Source organism: Penicillium brevicompactum, assembly GCF_028827555.1.
Source record: "Penicillium brevicompactum strain IBT 35665 chromosome Unknown utg000005l_segment0_segment0, whole genome shotgun sequence".
NCBI classification, from domain to species: domain Eukaryota; kingdom Fungi; phylum Ascomycota; class Eurotiomycetes; order Eurotiales; family Aspergillaceae; genus Penicillium; species Penicillium brevicompactum.
Window position 1 is genome coordinate 2,585,001 of NW_026623208.1, and position 11,817 is coordinate 2,596,817.

Genomic DNA, 11,817 nt, shown 5'->3' on the forward strand with positions numbered 1-11,817 from the left:
AGATAACAAGAAAGAAACAAATGCACCGAACAGGATAAATGAGTCCTATGCCGATGGCATCTTCCTCCACATCCATGCCGACATGATGCTGTGAGTAAAGAGAGGAAGGGGAGAAGTCTCCAAGTGTAGATGATTGGCCCTTGGCATTCACGTGTCACGCGCCGCCAGTGAACTCTCCACGAACTCTCCAGGAACTCAGCTCTCACCATTCCACAAACTTCCACTACTCAAGCTCAAAGTACAATAGAACTTCAACAATGTGTGGGACTTGCTGTAGTCCACCGGCTGCAGCCCCCGAATCTGTGGGTACGCCAACCGCACCTTCGATTGAGATAAACAGTGATGTGGATTCTTGCTGCCATGGAGACGGATCTTTGCCAGACGAGGCTCAGAGCCATGCTGGAGTTCAAGCCGTGAACTTGGATGACTGTTGCTCCGCTGGTAGCCGCAAAGACACGGCCCCCAAGGATCAGGCTGACGCACCTGATTGCTGCCGTGACAAGGTTGGTCCATGCTGTGACGCTTCTTGCATTGACCGTCTGGCTATGCGCGAGTGTTCTATCAATTCAGCGGCATCTTCTTCCAACGCAGGCCGGAAGTCGAATGGTGAGCCTCCGCTTTGTGCGACTTATCTTTGAATATTGCTAATGTGTACTAGCATGCGATGGATCGACTGAGCACAAGGCATGCGCCCAGCATAGTCTTTCCGCCCTTGACCGCTATGGTGCAACTCTTCAAGCCCTGGGGTGTATTTGTCGCTCTCTGATCGCTCTTGGTCAAGAGACCTGCTGCGAGATTCGCGAGCGCCACTCTCCCAGCGGAAAGCAGTGTTCTAAGAAGTCATCTGCCCAGTCTCTCCTTCGGAAGTCGATGGATTCTGGCAGCAGCACCGGCTCCCTTGCGAGATCTCAGGCCGCGAAGAATCATCTTCGCCAGAAAAGAGACTCTAGTGAAAGCACCCGGTCCTCCAAGAAGCGTGCGAGCCCCCGCGCTACTTCTTCCTGTTGCAAGGGAAAGTCTCCAACGAAGACAGATATTGAAAGCAAGTGCTCGAAATCTTGCTGCTCTGATCGCAAGAACAACACGGCCCCATCTGGCAAAGTCGGCTGTGGGCAGCTTCTTTGCTCGGATGGAAATAACGTCGAGGAGCCTGTGGGCTGCGCTGAAAGCCAAGACCCTTGCTGCTCGAAGACTCTCCATGATCAAGAGCCCGCTGCTCCGTCCAGCTGCTCGAAATCTTGCTGCGCCAAGGATGATGGCATCATAGACAATGGCCCTAGTTACATTGTCCCGGGCTCGTGCCGGGCGAAAACTCCTTCATCTTCGGCAGGTTGCACCGGTGGAGCCGCTGAGTCTTGTCGCGGTCCAGCAAAAGTAGTTGTCGACAAAGCGCCCTCTAAGCCCACCTGCTCTAGCTCTTGCTGCAAGTCGCCGAAGGTGGATACCACACAGGGTCCAGAGCCTAGCGCAAGCGACTCTTGCTGCACCGAAGAGAGCCAGCCGGTCAGCGCGCAAGACTCTTGTGCAGATGCTTGCTGCTCGTCACCTCGACAGGATCCTGGACTGGAGATCAAGGAAGCTCCCCTTCAGGCCATTTCTGACCTTGAAAACCAGGCTACTGGTAATGAGCATGTTGTTCTCAGTATTTCGGGCATGACTTGCACCGGATGTGAAACAAAGCTCAACCGAACTCTAGCTACAGTACCCGCCGTCAAAGATCTAAAAACCAGTCTGGTGCTCTCGCTGGCCGAATTCAATATTGACCTCCGCCTTGGCTCTGTTGAGGAGGTGGTAAAGCATCTGGAGCGAACGACTGAATTCAAGTGCGAAAGAGTTCAGAACAAAGGATCTAGTCTTGATCTGATTGTCCCCGATGATGCTGCAAAGCTAGTTGGCCAGGCGTGGCCAGATGGTGTCTTTGACATTGGCATTTTGGATAAGCAGACCGTGCGAGTTGCATTTGACCCGAAGATCCTGGGTGCTCGGGACCTCATCGAGAAATATTGGGATACGCCAATTCAACTTGCGCCTCCACGTGGAGACCCCTCGTTGGAGGCTGGCAGCAAGCATGTTCGTAACGTTGGATATATGACGCTTCTCTCTGCTGTCTTGACGATTCCTGTTTTGGTCCTGGCTTGGGCTCCGCTACCAGAGAGGGAAGTGGCTTATTCTTCTGCCTCTCTCACATTGGCTACCATTGTTCAAGTCGTGATCGCGGGACCTTTTTACCCAAAGGCTCTGAAAGCCCTTGTATTCTCGAGGGTCATTGAGATGGATCTTCTGATTGTCCTGAGCACCAGTGTTGCTTACATATTCTCGGTGGTCTCCTTTGGGTATCTGGTCGCTAAGAAGCCGCTCTCAACTGGTCAATTCTTTGAAACAAGCACTCTCCTGGTGACCTTGATTATGGTTGGTAGATGGGTTGCTGCTCTTGCTCGCCAGAAAGCCGTTGAGTCTATTTCAATTCGGGCACTACAATCGCCAACCGCTACCTTAGTTGACAAAGATGGGAATGTGGAACGTGACATAGATGCACGACTGCTTCAATACGGTGATACCTTCAAGGTTCTCCCTGACACTAGGATTCCGACCGACGGTACGGTTATCACAGGATCGTCTGAAGTTGACGAATCTATGATCACCGGAGAATCCAGGCCGGTCGAAAAATATCCCAGGTCTGTGGTGATCGCTGGTTCCATCAACGGCAATGGGGTGATGACAGTCCGACTGAATCGTTTGCCTGGTGACAATACTCTCAATGCCATAGCTGCGATGGTTGATGAGGCCAAACTCTCGAAGCCCAAGCTGCAGGACCTTGCGGACAGGGTAGCATCCTACTTTGTCCCGGTTGTCGTGGCATTGACGATCATCACCTTTGTTGGCTGGGTGGCGGTAGGCATGACTCTCCGGGGATATAATGGCTCCGAGGCTACGATCCAAGCCATCACTTACGCCATCACTGTTCTCATTGTCTCTTGTCCCTGCGCTATCGGTCTGGCTGTCCCTATGGTCATTGTAATTGTCAGCGGAGTTGCGGCGGAGAAGGGCATTGTCTTCAAATCAGCAGATGCCATTGAAGTAGCTCATAAGACATCGCACGTGGTCTTTGACAAGACCGGCACCTTGACGCGGGGAAAGCTGTCAGTCGTCGCAAAGGATTGTGTCAATGTGGAGACTCTTTCGCTTCTCCTAGGTCTCATCGAGAACAGTCGCCATCCGGTCTCGGTTTCTGTTGCTACACATCTCAAAGATAACGGAGTTGTTTCCTTGGTTGTTGCTGACCCCAAGAGCCTGACTGGTAAAGGTCTAGAAGTTATGGTCAACGGCCAGAAACTTCGCGCTGGAAACTCCCGATGGCTCAATTTGTCACAAAATGAATTCGTCCAGCCTATGCTTGCTCAAGGCTACACTGTCTTCTGCTTCACCGTTGATGATGTGCTACACGCAGTCTATGGCCTTGAAGATGAGCTTAGATCTGACGCTGTGGAGACAGTTCAGACCTTGCAAAAGACTGGCGTCACTGTACATATCGTTTCCGGTGACGACGACGGAGCAGTTCAATCTTTGGGATCTGCTCTCAGGATCCCAAGCAGCAATCTGCGCTCGCGGAGCTCGCCAAGCGACAAGAAAGACTATATCCAAACACTTCTCGGAACAGAAAACGATCGCAAGAAACCAGTCGTGGTTTTCTGCGGCGACGGCACAAACGATGCTGTTGCTCTCGCGCAAGCTACTATCGGCGTCCACATGAACGAAGGCACGGATGTCGCCCAGTCTGCCGCGGACGTTGTTCTCATGCGACCCGCTCTGACTGGAATCCTTACCATGATGAACGCCAGTCGTCAGGCTGTCAACCGTATCAAGTTCAACTTCCTTTGGAGCTTCGTGTATAACACCTTTGCCGTCCTTCTCGCGGCAGGTGCTTTTGTCAATGCACGCATTCCACCGAAGTTTGCTGGATTGGGAGAGTTGGTTAGTGTGTTGCCAGTCATCGCTGCTGCGGTTCTTCTGCGCTGGTCGAAGATCTGAGAGCAGAACGTTTTCGACACACCGGGAGTGATGACTCGGATCTCACGAACTCTCTATAACGTCCACTACATCGGTGGGGACTTGGTTTCGAAAAGGCAACCTGGCAATTTTTCCATGGCATCATGTTCTCGATCTCGTCTTGCACACATGATTTGTAACCTTGGAACTGGTTGTTGCGCAGCTTACATTTACCCAACTACAACATCGAAAAGCTTATGACTCTTTTCATTGATTTGGTTTACGAGATTTCACTTTTGAGATCGACAATATGTTCTTTACTGGAAGTTGCTGGAAGCACTTTAGCTGATTGGTGCGCTGCCCAAGTGGTCGAGAAGGGTGAGTTTGGGTGACTGACTTAACCTGATTTCCAGGTCTGGTGAATCAATAACTATCTAGAATTGCAGAGATGGGTAGATTCATTCATTGGCTCTTGCTCTCATTCTGCTGTCTGTGTCCGGCGTCATTGCTCCCTGGAGCGGTCGTTTCTACTCTCTGTGGGACACTGGCTACGCCAAGGTTCATATTCCTATTATTGCTTCCGTCTCTGAGCACCAGCCTACCGCTTGGCCCGCTTTCTTCTTTGACTTGAACTTCCTTATCTTAGTCCCGAGAAGCATCCGCGCCCTCAACACCATAAAGCTTGGCGTTGGTAACCTTGGCTGATGCATCGCTCAATGTTTTACTCGGATTTTTCTTCAAACTTTCTGCAACCTCCAAGAGCCGATCCCCGAAGACAATCTCTTTCTTCAACTCCTCAATCACTCGAGAGATATCGAGGTTTTTCAAGATTTCGCTTTCTCCCTCGGTTTCGCCTGTTTTCCAGCTTTTGTTTTCTTTGATGTTTCGGCAAAGCAAGGATTTCACAGGCTCTGTCAGTTTCGACGAATTGTTGACAGCTTCAGTGAAGTCAACTTTATCATTGAGAATCTCCTCAACGATACAAACAGCGGTGTGAGCGGTTCCAACCCCCAATGTCCACCCAGACCCGCCATGTCCATAGTTATGGACGAGAGGGAATCCGAAGTCTTCATCTGCTCTAACTTTGACGTTCTTCTTGGTAAAGGGGCGCAAACCCTGGGCGAAGGTGAAGTGATTCCGGAAGGCCGCATGTCGCAGACTCGGCATAAAGTCTCCTGCTCGATTCCACATCTGCTGCACCTCGGGCGAATCAGGAGTAAGATTCATCTCCCCATTGTGTGGCTGGATTATGGAGCCCACATAGAGAATGTCGTCGCTCCGAGGCACAATGAACACAGTCTTGGAAGGCAAGCCATCAGGTCCAATCTGTGCGGGTACTAGATAGGCATCATTCAAGTGACGGAACTGACCATGGCGGACGTTGTCAACGCGACGAATGGCTCCACGGACGGGATAAACATCCTCATCGTTGAAGAGCTTTTTCGCACCAAGGCCGGTAGCATTGACAATGACATCGGCCTTGTAGTCTTTCAACAGCTGTGGACCAGATTCTCTGAGATCCTTGATCTTTCGGGTCTCGAGTGTTGCTCCCTTTCGCTGTACAAGTACCATGAGGTAGGCCAAAGACTTGTCAGTGTTTAAAATGGGAGCCTTGTGTGAATAGCCACTTTGGAACGTTTCCCCGCCATACGCGAGGTTGATAAGTGACGTATTGAAGGTGTTCTCGATTTCCTTTGCGCCTTCATAGGTTTGGATATTGGGCTTGAATCTCTTGTCGACTTCTTGGAACTTTGCGTTGTGCTCTTTCGATGTTCTTGTGCTCGCATCGGTGATCGAGATAATGTTCTCATAAAAAAATTGGTGGAGAGTGGCAACAGAAAGGCCGAACGAGTGACCACCCTTTTCGTGTTGGTTGTCAATCTCCGCATACTTCATGTAGAAATTGTAGCTCTGCATGGCCCATTCTTGGTATTGGGCCACAGTGGCCCAGCCCGGTTTGTCTTCCTCGATTTCAGTCAAGCCACACCCCCCCGGGAGGCATCTCCCACAAAGCACCTGCAATTTGAGAAGTGATTCGGGACTCGCTGAAGTCCCAGGTGCGCGCCTATTCTTTGGCAAGGATCGTCACCCGGTACCCTTTGTCAAGAAGCATCCATGCGGTCAACAGTCCGCTCACACCACCACCCAGGATAAGGACGTGAGGTCTTTCGGCAGTGGGCGTTTGCAACGGACGGTCTTCAGTTGAAACATTGAAGCCTGCTTCTCCGGAAAGTACATTCTTTTCGACTTGGATTTCGTGAGGATTCTTCAGAACTTCGTTTTCTTGGGCCGTTTCTTGGGGTGTCTTTTGCTCCGACATGGTGATGGGGTAACCTTGGAAGATAAACTTGGAAGGATAAAAGATCCGATGGGATTAATTTGAACTTCGTAGTTCCTCTTTTCAGGCCTAAGATTGGTGTGATGGTAATGATAGAGTGAGCGGGTAAACTTGGGGTATTTATATTCCAAAACCAACTTCCAAGGTTGCCCAACAATGATAAGACGCCATGTAGAAGCACCCAAAAGAGCACACACTTTATTCTAACAAGCGTTTGACCTGGGACGGCTCGGAACTTTGGAAAAGCTGTCCACATAGGTAGCTCTGGATTACGACTCGCATGATAGACACTGGTTTTTGCAGCTGTGCAGGAGCCCTGGAGTGTGCATCCAATGATGGTTTCCCAATCCCCGAATACTACCCTTTGCAGAAGAACTTGTCACACCTAAATCGTATGTGTCATGTCTTTGTTTGCTTCAGATGCCAACCTCGCCTCCTATTGCTCCACATGATGCAGTCAAATAACTCAAAGGCTGCAGCTGTCATAAACGAAGCTGCGGGATGACGGACGGCTGATATCTTTCATTTGCTACAGCAAATATTTGGACCCTTGGCATGAACACGGTGGTCAGGTAGCTAAATCCAGTCAGGGCAGATTTCTATCTGTTCATAACTACCAAGTCTACTAAACCGGCGTGAGAATCGCTGACAGGCTTTGTTTTACTGGTCAACGATGTGGGGCAGAGACACGGAGTCTGTATTTGCGGATCTATGACCACTTTTCAAGTCACCACCATCGAGATTAATGTCAAGATCGGCAGTGTGTTGGCACCACACGGCACAGACTGTGAGCATCGAGTCTCAAGGCGCCCTCTCCAAGCTCCAAGGAATGCCGGTAGGCATATCAAACGCTATCAATTCTACGTAGTAAATTGTCACACAGCCGGTTGAGCCAAATCAGGGCTTGATCTCATGAACCGCATGAAACTTATCTCAAACTCTTCAAGAGTACACTGCTTGAGATAACTACCAGAAATGCGCACGGCTGAATAGGTGCCAGGGCTGCGAGTGCTGCGAACCTTGGAAGCCTTGCGACACGCAAGCCCCCGCATTCTCGTATACATATGCACAATGGCACAGTATCAATCCGCAGTCCATCGGCATACGTCGAAACTTTTACTAAAAGGGCCATGTGCATATTTCCGACTGCAGGTCAGGGACTTCAGATGATTTCACGGGATGGCGTGGGCATGAAAGTAAGAATCAGACCCACCGAGATTGCCGCGTTAGGTTTAAGTTCAGGGCCGGTCCGAGAGCCGGTGGCGTCTGCATATCTGATTCATCTGCCGAATCTTGCCTTTTCGTCACAATAGTTGCCTTCATCCACCATATAAGCTCTGCTACTATCTAGATGTCATAATTGGATCGGAAGTGGCAGAGTAGTATTCGGGAGTAATACTTGAGCCTCACCCAATGAAGAAGCTTGACTAAACTTGTACGGAGTATGTCTTCCGTTTGTGTAACGAGGGAAGGGGCCTGCAGGAAGAAAGAAGTAAAAGAAAGGAAAAAAGGGGTGCACCGATGGAGAATCAAGCCCCAGCCTCCTCCGTACCTGTGACGACAAGGGATCAAGACACGGGAAAGGAGGTATTGTACCACTCAACCCCAGTGCTTCAGTTACTACCTGTGGCGTTCTATAAGTATTTGACCGTAGGCACTTGGCAAAAGTCCCATGATTTTATTACTGCCAGCCATAAACCTCCCGAAATGCCGCGCGGCTCATTATTTAGATAAGCGGTCAGACAGGCGGTCGTGGTAAAAAGTGGGGCTCTTTGTGCTCGCCCTCAAATACTTATGAAACACCACTGTAAACGGAGACATGCATGTATCTATAGAGAACTATCTATCGGGATATGGCCAAAACAAGTAGCTCAAATGCAGGCATCAATCGTACAATTTCTCGAGGTCACTTGCAAATGTCAAGCTGTTCAGGTATCAAGGTGGTACCTAGGTAATCCATGTGTTTAGAAATGGTTTTCATTCGGATGTTTCCAAGACCGATTTTCCACGACCTACACAGGGCTCATAGCCCTCTATTGGAAAAGAAGAAATCATAAATGGCTAACGCTGGGCCCAAAACTCCATGGCAGTTCTTTGTCTATCTTCCAAGATGTAGTAATGTAGTGTGCATGATACATGAACTGCGTTAGGAAATGCTCTGTACGGAAATGACAAACAGATGCAAACAATATATTACAACTCGTCTTTAGGAAGGTCTTCCTTCTCCTCCTTCTTCTGCTCCTTAGTCTTTTTCTTCTCGTCGGACTTCTTGTCCTTCGAGCTCTTCTTGCCACTGCTGCTCTTCTTCTGTCCAGCAGCAGCAGTCATCCGCTCATACATGCGGTTGAGGATGCGCTCGAATTCGCGGAGTCGAGAGTCGACTTCCACAACGGTCAGAGCGGGGTCATCGGACTCGGTCAGCTTCTCTTGGAGGCTGAGCTGGGTCTCCAGCCAGGGGCCGGTGGACTCGAATGCCTGGGTGATGGCGGTCAGGTCGGAGGGCGTGAAGAGAGAGTACTTGGGGCCGGTAGGCTTGGGGGCTGCGGCGCTCTTGGTTGAGGTCGTAGAGGAGCTGGAGTAGGCATCCTCTTCGAGATCATCGAGGCCTTCTTCGGGAGTCGTGGTCTCGGTTGGGACCTCGGACTCGGTGGATGTGGCGGAGGCAGAGAGGGCGGAGGAATAAAGTTGCTCGTCGTTTTCGATCTGGTTCTTAATCAAGTCCTTCATGGACTCTGCGTTCTTCAGCATGTCCTGGAGCAACTTGACACGAGCGGGTCGAGACGAGCTCTCCTTCATGCGCTTCAGTGCGGGGTTGACGATCTCCTTGAGGCTCTTGAGCTGCGACTGGAAATCGGCTGTCTTGGCGTTGTCGCTCTCCTCGTAAAGCCAGTCGCTAGCCTTGGAAACTCGCTCGGTGAGAGCAGTCAGCTGATCCGGCTTGACTGCTTTGGCGAACTCCTCATTGTCGGTGAGATCACGGCTGCGGTAGATGAAAGATTCCAACTCGTTGAGAGACTCTTCGCGCAGGATGCGCTCGCGGTCTGAGGTATCGAAAGCGAAAAGACGGTTGTTGATACGGAGGAGCTCTTCAGACGATGGAGCCGGGGTTCCAAGAGCCACCGACTTCAGGCTAATGGGAATAACCTCCAATTTGATGGAGGGAGTTGGCTTGACGTCCTTGGTAGAGGTGCTGGTAGTCTTGGAGCTAGCGAAAGTGGTAGTAGATGACTCGGTCTCGGGCTCGAGGGTGATCGATTCACGAGGCTCGCCGTCTTCGCCGAGGGCCTCCTGTTCCTCCTTCTTGCCGAGGCCGAAGAAGCCCTTGACGTCCTCGACAATTCCCTTCTTCTCAGACTCAACCTCACAGCTAACAGTGCCAGACACAACCTCGGGCAGACCATCCACGGGACTGAGGCGGATTGCGAATTTGGTAGTGATGTTAGCATTGGTACAGCCGAAAGACTCCTTCAGCTTAGCGACAGACGCAGTCAAGTTCTGGGTCTGGACGCTGAGAATGGGCTGCTCTACGGCCTCACCAATGAGTTGAGCGAAGCTGAATTCGAAATCTTCAAGGTTCTTCACAGTGACTTGCTTCTCGGGTCCGACCTGAGAAGTGGCGGTGAAGAGCTTCTGGTTTCTCTGCTTACCATCCGAGTTCCATTTCAAGGAGACCGGGTAAGAAGCAGCATCCGCAGCGCGAATATCCTTGACACGGAAGCTAGGGCTGAGGGCAGCTCCCTTGAAAGCAGCACCGAAAACAGCCGACTCGTCGGCGTTGACATTGGTGCGAAGCTTCTTGGAAGATCCAACAAAGTTCTCGAGTTGCTTTTGGACAAATGGAGTACGGATGGCTCCACCGTGGAGGATAACAGATTCAACATCATTCAACTGAAGACCGGCAGCTGCAAGAGCTTGCTCAACGGGCGTTCCAATGCGGGTGACGTAGTCAATCGCCATCTTCTCGAAGTTGGCACGGCTAAGCTTGTACTTGAAGTTGACATTCTCATCGTAGAGTCCTTCGAAGCTGGTCGAAGTTTCAGTGTTGGCACTCAGGACCTGTCGGAGCTTCTCGGCATCCTTCCAGAGTCGCGCCATGGTCTTTCCATGTGCCTTGATCTCCGCAGGGGTGACCTTGTCCTTGAGTTTCTTCTCTTCAGCCAACTTGATGACCATATCGTTCACAATGACATCGTTCAAGGAGTCACCTCCCAGAGACTTGTCCCAACCAGATCCAACGACGTGAACCTCCTGAACAGTCTTGTTCAGCTTGCCAACATCCTTAACCTTGCGGCTCTGGAATCGCAAAACACTAGCGGTGGTCGATCCAGCGCCCATGTCGTACACAATGTGGTATTCGGGGTTCTCGCCATCGGAGACGCTAGGGAAGGTACGGCTAGTGGCGTAGTTCAGGCCAACAGCCAGCGCATCACTGACAAGAGCCTGAATCTTCAGACCTGCCAGCTCAGCAGCCAACTCAAGACTGCGCTTTTCCTCCGCGGTGTAGAAAGCTGGGTAGGTAATGACGACATCGCGGATGTCAGAGCCCTTACCAGCCAACACATCAGCATTGGCCTTGATCTGCTTCAGCTGCATGGCCAGAATTTCTTCGACCAAGAAAGCCTCCTTCTTTTGCGCCTCTCCCAACCGGTTGCTGCGGAGAGCAACGGATCCTCGGCCATCGGGGGCAGTCTCCAATCTCAAAGCGGGGAATCGGTTCCAATAGCTCTTAACAGTCTCATCAGCGCCGTCATTGAACTGTACACCCAAAAGTGTCTTCAAGTTGATGTAAACGTCGTCCGGGTAGCGAGCGGTGAGGGCAAGCGCATTACCGCCGTAGAATCGTTCGGGGAAAGGCGCATCGCTCTCGCGTGTAGGCTTGAATGCAATCGCAGCGGACTCCTTGCGCTTCGAGTCCTTGGTGAGGACGATCTCGAGTGGAATACCGGGTTTTACTAGCGCGGCCTTGAGATATTCTGTGCCGACATCGACTCCCAGGACGGCCGATCCGGCGGCGGAGACTGGTCCAGCAAAGCTGAAGAGGAAGATAAGGAAGGGAAGCACAATTAGGGACAGCATTGGCGAGCTGGATAATTGTCGGCGATTTGAGAACGCCATGATCTATGTTTTTGCTCCGGCTGCGGGAGTCAGCCAATTTGCGGTGGTATTTCCGATATCGACGAGGCGAACACACTCTTTGAAACGTATATAAAGGACCAGATGGGTAAATCTTATGCAAAGTGCACTATCGAATACTCGGTCGAAGTGCAGATAGAAGGCTGGCTTCGCGCCAGATGCAGTCGGATTGAGCTACGCGAAAGCTCAAAATCGGCGTCGGGGGTTGGTTTGAGGGGGTGATGATAAAGAACAAAAATGAGTGCAGAATATGACTCAAAAATTAGGCCATTTGGAAGCAAAGGGATACTGTGGCCACTTGGCGGTTACTTGAGTCTTGAAGAGCTCTCTTCGGATGAGGACACGGGTCATCATGCAAA

The 11,817-nt window shown here is 51.0% G+C and overlaps 4 protein-coding genes across 4 annotated transcripts; 1 reads left to right on the top strand and 3 right to left on the bottom strand.

Moving 5' to 3' along the window:
- Nucleotides 1-257: 257 nt before the first annotated feature.
- Nucleotides 258-4,029, top strand: N7506_006833 (cation-transporting P-type ATPase PCA1; the record flags this gene model as incomplete). Its single annotated transcript, XM_056956126.1, has 2 exons — nt 258-606; nt 659-4,029. 2 exons carry the CDS (start codon nt 258-260, stop codon nt 4,027-4,029), a joined length of 3,720 nt encoding a protein of 1,239 aa, XP_056810460.1.
- A 600-nt stretch (nt 4,030-4,629) lies between these two features.
- Nucleotides 4,630-5,904, bottom strand: N7506_006834 (FAD-dependent oxidoreductase; the record flags this gene model as incomplete). The annotated part of the gene is made up of 1 exon (XM_056956127.1): nt 4,630-5,904. The coding sequence occupies one exon, from the start codon at nt 5,902-5,904 to the stop codon at nt 4,630-4,632; it is 1,275 nt and encodes a 424-aa protein (XP_056810461.1).
- A 148-nt stretch (nt 5,905-6,052) lies between these two features.
- N7506_006835 (D-amino acid oxidase) lies at nt 6,053-6,307 on the bottom strand (the record flags this gene model as incomplete). The annotated part of the gene is made up of 1 exon (XM_056956128.1): nt 6,053-6,307. The coding sequence occupies one exon, from the start codon at nt 6,305-6,307 to the stop codon at nt 6,053-6,055; it is 255 nt and encodes an 84-aa protein (XP_056810462.1).
- A 2,211-nt stretch (nt 6,308-8,518) lies between these two features.
- Nucleotides 8,519-11,440, bottom strand: N7506_006836 (Hsp70 family protein; the record flags this gene model as incomplete). Its single annotated transcript, XM_056956129.1, has 1 exon — nt 8,519-11,440. The coding sequence occupies one exon, from the start codon at nt 11,438-11,440 to the stop codon at nt 8,519-8,521; it is 2,922 nt and encodes a 973-aa protein (XP_056810463.1).
- Between the last annotated feature and the right edge of the window lie 377 nt (nt 11,441-11,817).